Source organism: Brassica rapa, chromosome A10, assembly GCF_000309985.2.
Source record: "Brassica rapa cultivar Chiifu-401-42 chromosome A10, CAAS_Brap_v3.01, whole genome shotgun sequence".
In the NCBI taxonomy this organism is placed as follows: domain Eukaryota; kingdom Viridiplantae; phylum Streptophyta; class Magnoliopsida; order Brassicales; family Brassicaceae; genus Brassica; species Brassica rapa.
The window spans coordinates 10,886,854-10,906,142 of NC_024804.2; the positions used below are offsets into that span (position 1 = coordinate 10,886,854).

Consider the following 19,289-nt stretch of genomic DNA (forward strand, 5'->3'; position numbering starts at 1 on the left):
ATAAGACATTAGTTTTAATGCTTTTACGATTAAAAATCAAAATGGTAAATATAGTAATAGTAATAATTAGGATGTAGGAGTGAAATTTGAATAAATAAAGGAATTTAATAAATTATTGTTAGAGAAATATATGGTAACATATTGTTAGTTTAAATTTAAGGTAAGACCAAAAAATAATGAGTTAAATAAAAGGGTACAAACAACTTTCATAGGTAGATTTTTTAACACTTCTTCTCTTTCAATAGTATGGATTTTGATGTACATCAGGATGTTGTCCATTTATATTTAGATTGTGCTGCTTGTGCATCCAGATGAAGTTGCAACCGTGTTAATTTGATTATTTTTTTAATTTGCATCTAGATTCAGATGCACTTGTTAATGAAAAAGACTAGATAGACATCTATCTATCTATTATTATAAAAGAGTGTTTGTCTCACTCTTGAGTATGCCACGTAGGCGTTCATGTCACAAAGTCGCGTTCTGTGAAGCCAACACGTGTCCCGTGTATCAAAGTGCCGTGTTTCATTTAACTGGAGGGTGTAATGGATTTGGGCCTAGGTTTGTATACATGTTTTACGTATCCCACACCGAATAAAGCAATTCTTAATGTAGTTAAACGCGACGTATTTGATTTAGGTTTGAACACTTTCTTATCTCCGCCGTACGAGAGAGCGTTGTTTCATCTTCTTCCTAAAAATCTTCATTCCTCACAATTCTGAATAGCTATTGCAACTTCTTCATTAAAATCTTTATTTTACAAGACAGTTTGTGTCCGCTCGATTTCTACTCCGGCCACCTTGAAACAGTCAAAGTTTGATGAGGAATAGGAAAGGCAGAGGAAATTGCTAGAACAATTCAGCGTTGATGTTTTTCGCGAGGAAGCTTTGCGCATCTACAGATTTGCAGAAACAACGAGAAAAAGGTACCAAAAGAGCAAATGGAACCGGAATTGAACTAAAAAAATTCTTACATCTATGTTTCGTAAGTGACTTTCTGTGTATATATAGATAGGGAGGCTTCGACACCGGTGTCTTTTGTTTGATTTTTGTATCAGATATTCAAGATCGTAACTTTTGAGCTCACCTTGCTTCGACTTTGTATTTTGATTGATGTGGTTGAAATGAACTTTAATTCATTGTTCTGGGTCGTTACTTTGTTACAAGAATCAATGTGGGTTTGGGAGCTACAAGATTCTTAGTGTTCTGTCATGATCAAATCTTCTATCTAGCTTTCTCTGATTCTAATTGAAGTTTTTCACTCTTCTGGCTTTAAAATTCTGATTTTCGTGTCAAAAAGTTTCTTAGTAATAGAAAACGTTAGCACTTTTCTTATCATGAAAAACAGAAACTGTATTAATTAGATTGTTATTTCTTACTTTTATGATAATCGTACTTGCATTTGAGCTCATGGTGGTTATACAATTACAGGTATTTAATCTTACGTATGTGAAATCCCATGAAGTTGTTAGGCGTGTTTGAAGACGTTTGCAGCGAAAGGAGATGAATGGGCAAGAGAATGCAGATAAAGGATGGGGATCATGGTGAGTAATATATATATATATATATATATATATCTTTAACCTTTAGCTATAGGAAATGGATTTGTTAAGTCAGTGGCGATGATGTTGATAAGTGGCAGGTGGTGATTGTACTCAAAGAATGGCATGATGCATTTGATATGCCCAACTTGGCTCTGTAATCTCTAAAAAATCCCTCGGACCCAATTAACTCACTAATCACCCATCAGTTCTTCCCGGATATGGAATCTGGCGTCGACGACAACTGTGTTAGAGATGGTCGTGGTGGTGCCGGCTTGGGCTTTCCTGAGATCTCACAGGTTTGGTCTAAAGTTTGTCAGTCGGATGGAATGACCGAATCGTCGGGGGTAAAGTCGCCGCTGTGGTGGAGCGAATGAATAATTGCCGGTGTTGACCACGTTCAAGAAGTTCTCAGTATAGAGGTATTGCGTTTTACTGCAGACTACTGAATCAATGTGGGCTGTCTTATGTTCAAGTGTTGCACTTTATTTTGTTACATTTGCTTACGTTGGTTATGTTCGTGCAGAGATAAGGAGTAGCCAGTTTTTCTGCTCTTGATAAATATGAGAATGGTAAGCAACTGGGAAGCTTAATTTCGACAGACAGTCAATGATGCAAGCACAGATAAGCACAGGTCAATGATGGTGGTGCTAGGAATTCAAAACCAAAAAATGGTTTTTGTAATTATGTTTGATTGTTTGCTTTATTCAGAAAAATTCTAAAACAAAGCTTCTCCATTTCATGCTTTTGCTTCAGTTGGCTGGGTCAAGATTTCAAGATTGGAAATTTTTCCAAGTGCAAGTTATCAATGTTTTTGGCAAGTATGATATTGTAAGTGGGTTCATCTTGAATCAAATGCACTGAACCTGGCACTATAATTTTGTTGGAAGGATTCTCAGGCCATGTGGAAACCTTCTAAAAAGAGTTTGGCTAGCAACACACTGCTGGGTGTTTATTAGAGGGTGAGGATCTCTGAAAATATTGTCTAGGTGTGGTGGTTCATTGCTTATTGATTCTCTTAAATATCCTATTTCATCACTGTTTCAATTGCAAGTGTATATGAATGTTAGATGACTTCCTACAGTTCAATACCATATGCTCATATGTTAATTTGCCAAGCAGCTCTATAGACATGTATTAGAAAACCCTTCTAGCTAAGGTTGTACCGGTTTCTCAGATGAGAGTTACATGGGGTTGTCATTCCTTATCCCTTCTTTCACATTCAGTGGTTTCAAACGAACAGAAACACAAAACTTCTCTTGAGTCTGACCTCAAGACCTATCCCAACATTAGCCAAGCTGCGTCTGATACCGGCAGACGTATCTTTGTTTCGATAAAGGGATGTCTATCATTAATTATTATCTTATATATAATACTATTGATAATTCTATTTGGCTATGAATGTTTCCGTTGCTTTATCAACCACAAAACGAACCTGAATTCTACACGATTTTAAGCATCTCAAATTTTAAGCCATTTAAGGCTACACTTTCAGGACTGTGACTTTGTATATGGTTCATGGTGGGCACAGATTAGCTTTGGAGAAGGACGAACGGGGAATGATGCAAAAGAGGTTTTGGTTCATCAAATGGCGTCTTTGTTTGCTAAAGATTCAAAGTTTGTTGTTGCTCTTGCGGCTGCTACTGGGAGTTGATGGAGCGGTGTAGAACATGAAGCTTTCATTGGATGTTTTTGTTTTGGTTTCTCATCCATCGAAACAGGATGGCTTTTTCTACTCTATCAAATTTTAGATGTTACTTGGAAAAATATGAAAACTGAAGTGAAAATCATAAGCATTCAAGGAAATTTAAATGCCATTTGTTTTAAGTGATTAGAAGAAGGTTGATTCAGTTGAATCAATTAAGGAAAAGATTTGTGAAAATATGGTCATCGCTTGGAAGCAAGACATCCTTATCAAACATTCTATAATAATACAATTATCTGTTATCCCCATTCTTCTATACAATTTTTTTAAAGAAAACCAGTGATCTCAAATATTTTTATTATATTTCAAACAAGGACTGTGACAAAACAGTAACCCTAAAGATGATATCTACACGAGTACACATACTGGCACATAGCTATCTCATGACTTTAGTTACACTTCTAACAAAACCAACAGCTTTAGTCACTGCAGGTAGCGCTAGAAATAGTAGGTCAAGTAATTGAAAATAAGTTACATGTCCTCTTAAGAAATCTATTCAGTTTCGCAACAAGACTCCAAAATACGTTCTCTAAATGTAATCACAATATCAAACTGGATCTCGGCTTTTTTAAAGGAAAGAACAACAACGACAAGCTCAATGGAGACATGATGGTATATAACATTCAAAAAACAAGCAAATAGCTATGAAAGATATATACAAATTAAAACAAAAGATATGCCATTGCTATAAGAACATGTAAAAACACAAACAACCAAAATAATTCAATAAATGAATGTATCTTGATCCAAAATTATAGCACACAATACATTTTAAACTAATACATATGTTGTATTATGTTTTTTTCTGTTCCATAATAAATTTATAGTAAAATTTTAAAATAAAATAATAGCTTACTCGGTATAACAAATGAAACAATACATGAGGTAATAGAATAAGTAAAACCGCCACTAACTATACGCTGAAACTGAATAATATTCTAATTGATATTGATTGTATAGTACATTTAGTAAATCTGTTAATACAATCTACCGAAATTTAGGCAAGATAATTTCACGGTCAAACTATTATTTATTTTTCTTATTAACTAAAAAAATATTTAAAAGAAACTATATAAAATAATCTAAAATTCGCAGAATTCTAAATTTTTCTTATTTGCTCAACCATTTTATATATAAAATAATTAATGTTTTGAGTATTAAACCTGACCATAACAATAAAACACAAATCTACTTACTATATATATAAAATGTGAGCAAACATTTAATAAAATGTATACCACTTCAATCATGAAAATCGTGTCATGCTCATACAAACTTATAATCTCTATCAAAAATAATAAAAAATAAAGAATTTTAGATATACATATTCGAAGATGATATAAAAATGTTTTCTCATTACAAAAATAAAATAAAAGAAAAGATAATTACTAAAATAGTATTATGTCATAAAATATATATGACAACAAATAATAAAAATAAAAACAAGTTAGAAAAATAAACGAACATCGAACGTTTAAGTAAAATGAATATAATATTCTTCATCACTTAAAATTTTCTAAAACACAAAAATCATTATTATACATATCTCTTGCGAATAGAAACCTAAAACACAAACCATAAAATCATACAAAAATAAAACTTAGATGACAAGTAAAGTATATCCCGCCCGTAGGGCGGGCCTACCCTAGTGATTTATATTTGGATCTTAATCATACATTTATTATATTTAGAATAAATGCAAATTGGTGTAATTTTGATGAGAATGTAATTTTGCGGTTTTGGCAAAATATGATTCTGCGACTTCGGCAGGAAAAATTAATTTTGCTGGAAAATCTTTTTATGGTTTTAGCTGAAAAGATAATTTTACAGTTTTAGCTGAAAAGATGATTTTACGGTTTTAACGGTAAAATGTGAATTTATGTTTTGGCAGAAAAGTGATATTGCAGTTTTAGTGGGAAAATATGATTCAGGGATTTTAGTAGGAAATTTTGTTTTACGGTTTGATCGGAAAATATGATACTCAATTTTGGCAGAAAAAAGTGATTTTGTGTTATTATAGCGGTAAAGTAGATTTTGCGGGTTTTGTAGGAGAAGATGATTTTACGGTTTTGACGAGAAAATGTGATTCCACAATTTTGACTGAAAAGTGATTTAGCGATTTGTGATTTTGATGAGAAAATGTTCTGATATTTTGGCAAAAAGTGATTATACGGTTATGGCGGAAAAATATTATTTCAAGACTTTGCTGGAAAAGTGATTTTATTAAATTTTAAAATCACATTTTACGGTTTTGGCGGTAAAATGTGATTTGTGATTTTGGCGGAAAAGTAATTTTGCAATTTTTGTGGGAAAATGTAATTCAGTGATTTTGGTGGGACAATTTTATTTTACAGCTTTAACAGAAAGGTGTGTGTTTTAGCGGGAAATGAATTTTGCGATTTTGACAGCAAAAAATATAATTTTACGATTTTATGGAGAAAATGTGATACCACGATTTTGACTAAAAAGTAATTTTGCGGTTTTGACAATAAAATGTGATTCTGGATTTGACGGAAAAGCTATTTTACGGTTTTGGCCAAAAATGTGATTTCACGACTTTGGCAGAAAAGTGATTTTTCTGGGAAAATGTGTCTACGATTTTTGTGGGAATTTTTTTTTGTGTGGTTTTAAAAGGAAAATGTGGTTCTGCGACTCCGGCTGAAAAAGTGATTTGCGATTTTAGCAAATGATTTTGAGGTTTTAATGGCAAAAATGATTTTGTGATTTTGGTGGGAATTGTTTTTTTTTTATTTTGGTGGGAAAATGTGATTCCGTGACATTGGTGGGAAAAACTTAATTTTGTGGTTTTGACAAAAATGTGATTCCACAATTTTCGTGGAGAAAGTGTTTTTTTTTTTTGTGTTTTTGACTAGTCCTAGGAATTTGGGTTTTCGTTTCAGGTTGGTTCGGTTTATTCGGTTTTCGGCATATTCGGGTTGGGATGTTTAGGAACCATTTAAGAACCAGACATTTTTCAGATTGGTTCGGTTCGAGTAATGTCGGATTTGGGACAGGTTTCTATTTTTCTTATAAAACCCGAACTGGAACCGTATTATAAATAAATCAGGTTTGGTTCGGGTTTAAAGTCCAAAAATTTAAAAAAATCCCGAAAATCCGAGTTAAACCCGGAAAACACCCAAAAATATTAGGGTAATTCGGATAGTTCGGATTCTTTTGAATATTTCTTATTTATAAATTATATTTTGTATATACTAAAATTAAAAAAAAATTATATTTTTAATATATTCAAAAAATTAGGGTAGCCGTTCAATTCTCGGTTCGGTTCCGGTTTGGTTTCGGTTTTGTTTTCATTTTTCAGGTTTTGAAATATAGGAACCGTTTGGGTTTTGTAATTTTCGGTCCGGTTTCAGTCTTGGTTTTTATGGTTCGTTTTGGTTTGGTTTTCGGGTTTCAGATAATATGGCCAGGATTATTTTTGACATAAAATATAGTTTTACATAAAATATTTCTTTAGTTTTAAAATATGTAATTACATGATATTTGGATGTGGAGCAGAATATGACACTATTAACCATGCACTTTTTAATTCTCGCCGGCTTTACAAAGGTCTCTAGCAGTAACCGGTCTCCACCTTTGATTTTTTTGGCGTAAGTCATTACACAAATATATATTATCTATTCCCGGAAAAATTATACTGAAGACCTTGAATGGATAAAGGTCCATACTATTGGATTATATAGTATATCTCGAAAGCAAGAAATGATAAACTATTCATAGGGATAGACAAAGACCTGTTGGAAACTGTTAGACATGCGGAATCATAATTTATTGCTTGGTTCAATGCTAACAATAGACAAGAAATAATATAATCGTGCGACAATCTTCTGAGCAAGCTACAATCTCAGAGAGATGTATGATAGATGGATTATGGACACATGACGCATTCTTGAGTGGTTGTAGATGGACATAAAAAAACTCCAGAGGAGAAATTCAACATTTGGGAGCAAGAAATCAACAAAGAAAAATTTCATCACTACATTAGGAACTTAAGGTGCTTTTATAGGCAATGGAGGGCATGATACAACTAACGACCGGTTTTTGGCACTGGCCGTAAAGATCTAAGCTCAACTATTCAAAATCCCGGAGCGTGGCCAAACTTTTCTACTGGATTGAAAGAGATATCAAGACTGAAGAATATATTTCCAAACTTCTCGATTATAATTGTGTTTATTCTTCTTTCTGAAAAATGTATCGTCTAATTCATTAGTTAAGATAACAAAATATTTACATAGAGATCTGTACTATATTAGTTGTTATATTCTGATCTGGTTTCCTAGACAAATCGGATAACCTTTCATGAAAACTCATTTTCATTTAGACAAGAATTTAAAGTGGTTTTTAAAGAATTTAAGTGATCCAGTTGGAAGTGGCATTTTAATACACAAAATAAACATCAAGTTGTGTCTTCACTCTACTCAGATGGATTATACGAACGAGTAAATGAATAGCTCCTAACTAAGAAATAAAGCCGCTTGACCAATATACATTTTAGACATGTGGCACAAAATTTATTTTACTAATTGGTGGCCTAAAGCTTGTGCTTTACCAGCTTCAAGGAAGGGATGGATTTGAGTCTATGATAGTAGTCTTTATGCATGCAACTAGGGTCTCCCACATTTGTCGGTTTATTTACTCATTTTGGACTCAAAAGACGACTTGACTAAAAATCAGGTCCTACCTATAACATAAGTTACTCAGGCCATTAACTTTGACATCAAATTTGAGTGAAAAATTTTAGCTAATTTTTTATATTAGACTTTTTATTAATGTTTATATGCAAACAAAGTTTTTAGACTTTTCAATAATAGTATTACTTATCAAATTTTCAGAATTATTCATTCAGTTATTCATTGAACATTGGCGACTTCCTTTTGAAGTAAAGGATACCGAGCTCATAATGAGAAGGAGGCTTTGACCCCATACCATACTGCTCGACCAGCTCTGTCATCTTCTTGAAACTGTCATGAGAGGTAGCATTGAAAGGAATCCCAGCATCGTAGAACCACCTTGCTATGGCTCCACACACGTTGTCTCTTAAGTCTTTGTCACAAGCTCCAAACACCCCTTTCATATCCTTTCTGCCTTTCAACACATCAGGAGGCAGTGACATCACGAACTTGTCCACAGGACCACGGTTCTTCCTCTTGATAGCCTTTTGTATTGGCTGATCACCATCCAAGATCATCTTCATGCACGGCAGGTTGGTACTTCATTGTGAGAACTGCTCTTTCTTCAGCTTTTCTGGTTATGTAATTCTGCAGCTCAACTCTGACATGTTCTGGACAGATTGGACACTTCCTTGCATTCTTGTACCCGCCAACAAGATGTTGTTTCAACCGTGAAATTCCAGCAGTTAACACCTTGTAGCAGAAGATACACTTCCAGTGGTTGACGTTATTGTTAAAAGTTTGGACATACAACTGGTCACCCTATGGAAAGCTACTTGACTACCTATCACCGAGAGCTTCAAACACTATGGGAGTTCCCTTAAATGCATCACTATCAGATATCTGCACGGAAGGGGTTTGGAACATAAGACCGGCTCGTTCAGACAGGCAACTGTGTATCCAGACATTCCTAACTTCAATTAACCTTTCTAATGATGCAGATTCAACAGAGTGGATAGTTGCAATTGGACTAAGTTCAAGACTGGTGATATGTATAATTATAATATTCTAAAGCGTCATTAAGTAAGTGTACCTTGGGCATCTGTGGTCTGGTATCCCAAGGAACAGCTTCTTAACATGGCTCATTGTGCTCAACCGGATCCCCTCAAAGGACAGACTGATATCATGTGGCTTAATGGTGGACCCCACTTGCGTCCTCTGCAATCAGGCGGCGATCAAAACTCTCTATTGTGGTCTGGCAACAAACTAACTCTCTACATCCATCGTCAATGCTTCAAACCTTACACCTCCATCATAACCACTATTGACAGAACCACCCGCAACTGGATACATTCCAAGCTTGATATAAATCCGGGTCAATCATCTCAGATGATCAGATTCTGGTTCTCCGACGATCTCCGTTCAACCTTCTTACTCTTGTGTTTCTAATTGGGCTTATATAACTAACTAATGGGCTTCTTTCTACTCATTAGACATAACTATTAGGATTAACTATCAAAACACTCAAGGCCCTGAGGGGTTTGTATTCTTTCTTTTTTCCTCACGCTCTTACACTAAAAAACTTATGTAGTAAAATAATCGATTATTATTTATTTTACATTATAATTAGAGATTTTTTGTATAGTTTTTCAAGGGATGGACATCGAATATCCGTTCGGATTCGGTTGATATATTCGGATTTCAGATTTTTAGATTTAGAAATTTAAATATGATTCAGATATTTACAAATTTTGATTTGAATTTAGTTTGAATTTGATTTGAATCATTGCAGATTCTGTTTGGATTCGAGTATCTATTTTAATTATGTAATTTTTTTAACAAAAATTCAAATATACTTAATCCTCAAAATCCAAAAATAAAATTAATAAAATATAAAAGTTTGAATAATATAAGACTAAATACTTAAATTTACATAAAAATAGTGTGTGAACACATTATTTGCTAAATGAGTGTGAGGCTGACACCTAAGCATTCTAAACTTGAAATGATTGTGAGGTTGACACGTGTCAATGTATTTGAACATATTTATTGCAAATGCTTCTCTTTTATATATAGGGGATTATGTCAAAAAAAAAATGTTACACATCAAAGTAAGCAACTCTAATGGCAAAAACCATTATCGAATGAAGCAGATGAACAGAGAGATAGGTATTAGGGGGAAGTGGATAGACAGGACCTTTATCGAATGAGAAGAGGATGAGCTTGAAATTAGCTAGCCATGTGAGGGAGGAACAGAGAGTAACCGAAAGATTTCATTTTTTATCCTGGTTGATAAGTAGTAACAATAAGATATTGAGATTATTGCTGAAACCCAAACCTTCATGAAGTTCATGTGTTCTTCCTCCATCTCTCTTAAATCTTATGTTTCTTTTCCAATCATTTCGCTTTATTTACATAAAATAATTGGACAATTGTTAGAAGAACCAGTTTTTCCTCTATCACTTTCTCAAATAAAAGAATCTACAATTTTCATAAGAAAACTATTTTTTTAAACTTATTTTTTGTAGTTAACCACTTTTTGGATTTAGGATATACTTTTTTCAAATTAGTATTAAAAAAACCTGTAAAACATTTTTGCTTACACCACTTGAAAGTGTTGAGTTCATCATCCCTGTCCCATCCCTCTTTTTTATGCATTGTTTACTGAGGTTTTCAAACTTACTGGTTGCTTGTGTCAGAAGAATTAGGATGAATCAAAGACAAGAACCAATTAAAAACAAGGGCTTGTGGTTTTACGAGAACCAATAAATGTTCTATACTGAGGATCCTTCCTTTGTGCATCTCATTTGCGGTAATTTTAATCATGTTGTTTCCGATCCACACGTGGTGTAGATATATGTAATAAACTAATAATCATTTGATGAACAACAAATTGCTGATCTACAGTTTACGATTTGACATCTACTAACCCCCACTATTTTTTTTAACACTGGATTTATCATAGAAGTTTTGGGTAAACACCCAAAGGGGCAGAGCCTCAAACGTACATCAAAGCAAGCGATAAGAAAAAAAAAGTAAAGAAAAACAAAACAAAACTACCACATAGGCAGCAATACATCAAACATATCTCTCAAGACTGAGGTAGAGAGGAAGATCACGGTAAAGAACGAGCCGCTTCCTAAGCAAGCAAGGAGCCAAGAAGGACCACCTGTAGCAACATAAGATTGAAAGCGACTGTCTGAAAAGTAATCCAAAAGTAAAGATTTGACATCTACTAATCCCCACTATTAGAACCCCTTTTTAGCTTTCTTTGGATATACAAAAGTAATCCAGCTTTTTGACTAATGGTATCTCCAACAATGACACCAAATTTGGTATTGAAATTACACTAAATTTGGTGTTTTGGTGTCAATTTGTTTTTGTCATCTCCACCAATAACACCAAATCTTACACCAAAAGCAATATTATATATTATTTTATGTTTTCAGTTTTAAAACTTTTATATTTCTATTATTTGTTTTTGATATATAATAATTTTGTTACATCTAGATTATATTTATATTTTATTATTTGTAAGTGATAAATAATAATAGTTATTTACTAATTTATTTTGAATATAATAATAAAATCAAATTAAAATTAAAATTTTAATTATATGAAAATAAATTAAAGATACAAATAATGAAATATTATTTATGTTTAATTACAAATCTGATAGTAATTAAACTATATTTTTAAATGAAACATATTAAAATGTATTTTAGAAATTTTGTGTGATGAATATTATTACACCAAATGTGAAAATAAATTTAAAATAAAAATAATACAATATATTTATGTTTAATTACAAATTTGATAGTAATTAAACTATATTTTTAAATAAAATATATTAAAATATTTATTTTAAAGATTTGGTGTGATGAATAATATTACACCACTACACCAAATTTGATGGGATGGTATCAAATTTAGTGTTTTGTTGGAGATAAAATCACACCAAATTTAGTGTTTTGGTGTCTTGTTGGAGATGGCATTAGAAAACATAGGTCCATCATCCATGTGTGGGTTTGACGTTCTGTTCTCCTTTTCCGGTTTCACTGTTCCAGGCAACTACATTTCATTCAAATTGATATATAAAGTGGTGAGACTTACCACTTTTGTAAGTATCAGAGCGTCACAAATTTTAATTTTTCATGTTCGGACGGTTTAACTAAATGACCGAAACACAAAACAAAACAAAAATAAAATGGTTGCTCTGAAGAGTCTGGTTAGTTAATCTAGTGTTGTTAGTTCAACTGAAAAAATACACAAAGTAAAGCTTAGAGGTAATAGAACTGAGACCAAACTAATAGTAATTTAGAAGAAAAAGAGAACCTAATTGGTTGACAAAATCAAATTTATGGGAGAATATTGAAATTTAACTTCAATTTGGATAATTATGAGCCGGTAGTCCAAACTCCAAATAATAAAAATTAGACCAAATCCAAAAGATATCTCACTTGTTTTGAGAAACAATTTATTAAATATCATGCTATGAAATTGGAGACTTCTTTAAAAATAGCCTGTAAACTAAAGAGGTGATGGTAAAAAAAAGTATGATAAAAAGAAAAATCAAAGGAACAAGAAAATTATTCCTGAACATAAGCTTTCACGTCTTGACATTAATACTTCATCAGTTAGAAACTTATAGACCGAAACGTTCCACGATTGGACAATAACACTAGATGATCCGAATCTGCTTAATAATGTGTTTAGCTGTCCGAATCAAAAGTAATACAATTTGATAATCCAACTATCTATACTAGGGGTGGGCACTTTACCCGAAATCCGAAGTGGCACCCGAACCCGATCCGAAAAATCCGAACCGAAATCCGAACCGAAGTAGCAAAATATCCGAACGGGTATTAAATTAGGAGAGATTGGATATCCGAACCCGAACGGGTAATATCCGAACCCGAATGGATATCTGAAGATAACCGAACATATGTATAATTAACCTTATATTTTTAATTTACATCTTTCATTTTATATAAAATATTTATATTGATACTACACATACTTTAAATTCATATGATATACATACAATTACGTAGAAGATGATTTGCTATGCACTTAAAATACATGTCAAACTTTTTATTTCAACAATTAACAAAAAGTTACATCCAAAATTTAAAAACAATAACCAAATTAATATCTTTTTAGTTTGAAAATGTTATGTCCAAATCTATTAACCATTCAATCTATTAAAAATACAAAAAATAGTTAAGTGAAAGTTATATATTTAAATACAAGAAATTTGAAAAATAAAAATTTTAATATTTTTTCAAAATCTAAATATCTGAACCCGATCCGAAATAACCGAAACCAAACTAAAAATACCCGAACCCGACCCGAAGTACAGAAGTACCCGAACGGGTTCTACACCTCTATACCGAAATACCCGAAAATCCGAAATACCCGATCCGAACCCGAACGGGTACCCGAACGTCCACCCCTAATCTATACTATATTAAAAGGGATATATGAGCTCCATTAAGCCTATCCACCTCAGCATAGAAAATTAACCAATAAGAGATTGCTTTTATGCCATGTCATTCATTTGCTGAATCCAAGTTCAATTAACACAGGCCGAAACATATGGGCAGAAGAAAATTCTCGGTGGCCCAGTTCAGGACCGTCTTGGTCCAAATGATTTCATCGACTGAAGAGCTTCACCTTCATCTTTCTTAACGTCTCTGCAAATCGTCTTTAACATTTAGTAGAGATTTTGCCCGGGCTACGCCCGGGTTTATACAAAAATCATTTATTTAATATGTATTAAGAAATTTCCTAAACCTTAGTAAATATCCAGAAAATTAAGCACTTGGTTTTAGCCAATTATGTGACTAATTTTTCTTGGGGAGCACGTCAATAAATATAAAAACACAAAAGATAAGTAACCGATGCCTTTCCCTTCGCATGATTAATGACGCAAGAATGATCTGGTGACTCTATTAACACGTACTCTATGTCCTTTCAATTATATATATATATATATATATATATAATTAAACATATATAAATATTTTCTAAAGGAACATATTGTTTTCCGTTATTTAATGAAATCTATACTATATTAAAAGGGATATATGAGCTCCATTAAGCCTATCCACCTCAGCATAGAAAATTAACCAATAAGAGATTGCTTTTATGCCATGTCATTCATTTGCTGAATCTAAGTTCAATTAACACAGGCCGAAACATATGGGCAGAAGAAAATTCTCGGTGGCCCAGTTCAGGACCGTCTTGGTCCAAATGATTTCATCGACTGAAGAGCTTCACCTTCATCTTTCTTAACGTCTCTGCAAATCGTCTTTAACATTTAGTAGAGATTTTGCCCGGGCTACGTCCGGGTTTATACAAAAATCATTTATTTAATATGTATTAAGAAATTTCCTAAACCTTAGTAAATATCCAGAAAATTAAGCACTTGGTTTTAGCCAATTATGTGACTAATTTTTCTTGGGGAGCACGTCAATAAATATAAAAACACAAAAGATAAGTAACCGATGCCTTTCCCTTCGCATGATTAATGACGCAAGAATGATCTGGTGACTCTATTAACACGTACTCTATGTCCTTTCAATTATATATATATATATATATATAATTAAACATATATAAATATTTTCTAAAGGAACATATTGTTTTCCGTTATTTAATGAAACTTATTTTAAAAAGAGTATCACTAATTAATAAATTGAGTTCCTGCCAAAAAACTGTAAAGTAAATGTTTTTTTGTCTTGATCAGATTTCCGAAGTGTGTATTTAGTCCGGTGGTAGAGCATCCTTTGTATATGCTCATTATTCAGGGTTCGACCCCTGGCACCAATATTTTTTGTGTTCGGCAAATAATCATTTTTGGATTCTAGCAAGAGTTGAAGTAATTAGTCGTTTAGTGATTTAATAGTGTAATGATGATTACTTACGTAGTATTCGTAGTTTTAATATCAAATATAATTAAATAAGAGAATTTGTACCTTTCTTATTTTTTAAATCATATATGTTATAATAGGGAAAGTCTACTCTAAAGTTTACTATAAATCATGTATAAAGATTCAATTATCTCAGTTCCCTAATTTTTATTACATACAAATAAGAGATAATTTTATAAATATATATGGAAGAAATATATAAAAGTAAAATAATTTTTTCAAGTTTTTATTTGTCCCTTACTATTTTAAAATAAACAACATAATTATAACTAAAAATAAAAATACTGTATAAATTTTAGCAACTTAAAAAAGGTCAAACCTCAACATAAACAAATGAACCAACGAAGCAAAAATTATCCAAATAGAAAATACGATATATAAATAATGTCAACACAAAAACTGAACCAAACAGACCAAATCATAATATTTCAACAAAGAAAAAACAAAACCAGAAGCAAAAGAACAAACAGATAGTCGTTCTTCAAACACAACCCAAGTACACAAAACATATTAGCCACTTTTTGCACGCTTAGCATCATCTGACACAATCATATCAGCACCTCTTTTCACCCCCTCATCTGCAGTAGGAGAGGCAACCACGTCGGCGGCTAAATCGTATCCAAGTGCTGGAACCTCGAGAGGGAGTACCTTGGTGACAGTCAAAGCTTGAGTCTTGCCTTCCAAGTTGTGCTTTGATATCTTGATAACGAACGTGCGTTTCTGTCCGATGGTGTCAATAAGGACTTGAGGCACCGGGACTACATGATCATCTCCTGATCCCTCATTAGCCTATATAAATTTAAAAAATTGTTAGAACACAACCAAAAATTGAACGATGGACAGGTATGTGATTACCTCATAGTAACTCTCAACCAATACAGATGCTTTCTTCCCAGTTAACTCAAACCCAGCGTCACCGAGAAGTACAAAGCTCGCATGATCATTGTTGTCATAGACAGATAGCTTGCTGAGATACCTGTTTCAAATGCACATTAATAATGGACGTTGGTGGTGTATATGACACAAGAAAATATAATTACAATTCTTACTCTGCAGCACCAGTAATCTCAGTCTTTCCACACTTCCTACACATAAGCGTGGTAGGTCCTTTAGTAGCTTTAGTCTTGCATCCACCACAAGCAATGTAGTACCAAGCTGAGCCACGCACAACATCATCAATGGTGGCCGTACACTCGAACCAAGCAACCTATAATATTACAACAGTGAAGATACTCAATAACAAATCTAATTCCAATGCAAGTATGAAAGCATGAGATGTCGTACCTTCGCTCCTTCCTGCTTCATGTAAGTGAGTAGCTCACCTATTGTAGCTGTCTCAGCCTTGGTGACAATCTCAGCATTAACTCTATTAGCAACTTCCGAGTTTGATTCAAGCCTAGAAATGTTCAAAAAATAAAATAAGCAACACAATCGGTAGATTAACGTAAACGGTGCAAATATAAAGATGAATACATACCAAGCCAGATACTCCCTGGTTTGATGAACATCCGTATCAAAAAAAACCCGTGAAGATGATAGAGATGACAGAGACAAAGCACCTGTAGCATAACCAATTTCCATACCCAAAAAATAACAAATTAATCAAACAATCTAGCCATAAAACAGCCCTTCTCAACACCTAATACTACTGTGATTCCCACGCAACTTACTAACATCTATGTACCACAACAATCGTTAGATAATACGAACCTCCTAATCGCTTAGGATTCACAGTTGTCACCATGATAACACTCGGAGGTTTTCCAAGCGATCTAAACTTCTCGCAAAAGGCTGTTGCTACCTTGTCCCATATGTAGAGCTTCATCACAGGACCACTGCATCGAAGAGAACACATTTATTAAACAAAGAAGTATACGTCTAGAGCATAAAACTTAGATGACTCACTCATGTGTCTGAACATGAACCAAAATTCGCCGATCAGAAGCTATCTCAACTTCATCAAGCACAAAACTCTCGTTAAGAGCCTGCTCATTCACCAATTTGATATGACCAATAAAATCTGCGATAAAAACATAACTTAATAAACAATCAAGAGATATCTGATCAACATAAACAGATAGACTGAGCACAGATCATAAAATATAAGAGATCTTACCATACAGATCCCCTTTGAGGTCACAGGCCGCTTCGAACTGTTCATAACCATGGAAACGAAAACGGTCTTCAGGAAACCAAGTCGAAGTGTCTGTGAGATCGGAGAGGACAGACTTCCATGAGAACGCAATGGTCACGTCTGGATCAGCAACCCGGTACACCTTCTTGGTCTTAGAACCAAAAAAATTGGTAAGTCTGTAGGTGGAACCGGGCTTCATGTGTCGTAGATAAGTGTCCATCCTTGATGGTGGGATGAATCCCTGAATCACAGTGCCCTGTTTAGAACGAACAAATCAGGATTGTTAGTAATCTGTGTCGCAACATAAACAATAAAAAAAAAGAGAGAAGATGTCGGAACAAACCTCTGCGTCAACCAGAAGCATCTCTAGACCCATAAGTATCTTCGAGAATGCGTGTTTTGCCTCCCAAAAATGGATCAGACGAAATCTTAACTCGTCTTCTTGTGGTCCAAACGTCACATCTTTGAAGAACACGACGCGTTCGCTGTTGTTGGAGGGGACATCGGAGCAGACAACGGCCTTGCCGTTACGTTTTGTCGAAGAGGAATCACCGGAGACACCGGATTGGCCAATAGGTTTCATCGATGCGGCGGAGGGGATCGTCGGTGCGACGGAGGGGATCGTCGGTGCGGCGGAGATTTTCATCGCCGCGGCGGAGGGTTTCATCGATGCGGCGGAGGGTTTGACCGGTGCGGCGGAGGAGACATCGTCCTTCCCGTTAGGTTTCTTGGAGATAAGATCGCCGGATGCGGAGTTTTTGCTGTTGGAATTCATCGGGAGAGAAGATAGTTTTGCGGGGAATCAAACTGGTGGAATGATCGGGGTTATAAAAGAAATCAGAGTGAGGGATGCGAAAGGGATCCATTAATGGAGGTTATTGAGGATTTTATGAAGGAGTGAATGAACAGACGAAACCGATAAAGGGAAGAAGTGGGAAGGACGAAAGGGATGAGATATTTGTCTGCGCAAGGGAGAATGAAGTTAGGGTTCGTCGAGGTTCGTCGAGGCACGATGCGGTCTGCGCAAGAGAAATAAGGCTAGGGTTCGTGGAGGCTCGATACGGTGTTCTCCGTTTGGCCAAGCTTATGGGCTTATGGGCCAGGTACATAACAAAAATAAAACATAACGAAGCCCATCGTAATGAAGCCCAACGAAGCACAGACGTGGAAGAAAGATGCAACGGGATTGGCTGATTATTTCATCCGACGTGGACGTCTGAGCGCTGAGCGTATTCCCCTTTTACTTATTAGATGATTTATCTTTAACTAGAGATTTTTTCCGCGCTTCGCGCGGATTGTATCTTATAAATTTATTTTATTTGTAATATTATTTGTCGGTTTTTTCTTTTACATTAACTTCTTGTTTTTTTGATGTTATTTTTTCTTAATTTAAATTTATATGTTTATAATTTTTCATTTTTCTTGTTAAAAATAGAGAATTATATTTTTTCTTGATGGTTTTTTGTATGTGACATAAACTTTTTGAAATTTTAAAATAATGTTATATATAGTACGATTAACACATTAAAGAAGAGAAACATATTCAGGCACATTTTACACATGTTTTATATGCATAATTTTAAACATTATATATGTATATATTATAAGTTTGAAACATGTAAATGCTTTCTAAAGCTAAATACTTGTTCTGAGTTTACATAACTTATCGAAAGTTTTATCTCTTTTTAAATTCAAATCACAGAAAAAATATATCGAAAAGTCAGTATAGATGAGTTTTTTGGGCTTTTAAATCAACACTGAAAAATTACATGAATCAGATAACAACAGTTTTATAAACAACTGGATAAAATTTGACCGAGCCAAAAAATTTCACACAATATGTTCTCTCTTCTTCAAATTGCAAAGAGCCTATAGGCACAAGAAAAAAAATCATAACTTTTGTTTTCACTTATATAACATTTTTTCTCCTTTACACACGGAGTTTATTACACTGTTATAAGCAATGAAGAACTCTATTCATATAAGATTCACATCTATGCATTTTGACAAAGAAGAATTTTAGCCATCTTTAGTTTCAGAATGGACCAACTTCAGTCATATACATTATATTTTCTTTATGATTCAAATCTTACGATTTTAATATATGTGCAGATTTCCATGTGAAAAAGCACGCACGCCATCTATCATTCAACCTATTACTTTTTCCAAAGTAAACACTATAATCCTTGTTTGGTTAGCTCCACAAATTAATCTATTTGGATCAGTTTACTAAAAAATATAGATACTAATGTCAGAAAAGAATATAAACACTATCAACAACAAATATTGGCACAAGACTATTTGGTTCAAGGAACATATTCTACATAATGCGTTTATATCATGGCTGGCT

At 33.7% G+C, this 19,289-nt stretch overlaps 1 protein-coding gene and 1 long non-coding RNA gene across 7 annotated transcripts; one reads left to right on the forward strand and one right to left on the reverse strand.

The window, feature by feature from the left end:
• Window positions 1-389: 389 nt before the first annotated feature.
• Window positions 390-7,050, forward strand: LOC103844975. 5 transcript variants are annotated; one of them, XR_004452975.1, is made up of 5 exons: window positions 390-922; window positions 1,428-1,540; window positions 1,633-1,959; window positions 2,064-2,499; window positions 3,069-7,050. It is a non-coding gene; the product is annotated as an uncharacterized LOC103844975 (long non-coding RNA). The 5 variants fall into 5 exon arrangements; XR_004452977.1 differs by lacking the exon at window positions 3,069-7,050 and having other exon boundaries at window positions 411-922; window positions 2,064-2,211; window positions 2,294-2,740; XR_004452976.1 differs by lacking the exon at window positions 3,069-7,050 and having other exon boundaries at window positions 417-922; window positions 2,064-2,171; window positions 2,294-2,740.
• An 8,025-nt stretch (window positions 7,051-15,075) lies between these two features.
• Window positions 15,076-18,367, reverse strand: LOC103846113. 2 transcript variants are annotated; one of them, XM_033282800.1, is made up of 9 exons: window positions 17,283-18,364; window positions 16,922-17,195; window positions 16,711-16,825; window positions 16,516-16,640; window positions 16,283-16,364; window positions 16,090-16,201; window positions 15,855-16,012; window positions 15,661-15,781; window positions 15,076-15,594 (listed from the first exon to the last, which is right to left on the reverse strand). In XM_033282800.1, exons 1-9 carry the CDS (start codon window positions 17,712-17,714, stop codon window positions 15,316-15,318), a joined length of 1,698 nt encoding a protein of 565 aa, XP_033138691.1. In that variant the 5' UTR covers window positions 17,715-18,364; the 3' UTR covers window positions 15,076-15,315. The 2 variants fall into 2 exon arrangements, with proteins under 2 accessions (XP_033138691.1, XP_033138690.1); XM_033282799.1 differs by having other exon boundaries at window positions 16,090-16,364; window positions 17,283-18,367.
• Between the last annotated feature and the right edge of the window lie 922 nt (window positions 18,368-19,289).

Excerpts from the sequence above, each read along its gene's own strand:
- LOC103846113 (XM_033282799.1), bottom strand. The coding sequence starts at position 17,714 with ATGAATTCCAACAGCAAAAACTCCGCATCCGGCGATCTTATCTCCAAG. Across the intron at positions 16,013-16,089 it reads TGAAGCAGGAAGGAGCGAAG|GTTGCTTGGTTCGAGTGTAC; the intron begins GTACGACATCTC and ends GTAATATTATAG. Across the intron at positions 15,782-15,854 it reads GAGATTACTGGTGCTGCAGA|GTATCTCAGCAAGCTATCTG; the intron begins GTAAGAATTGTA and ends CATTTGAAACAG.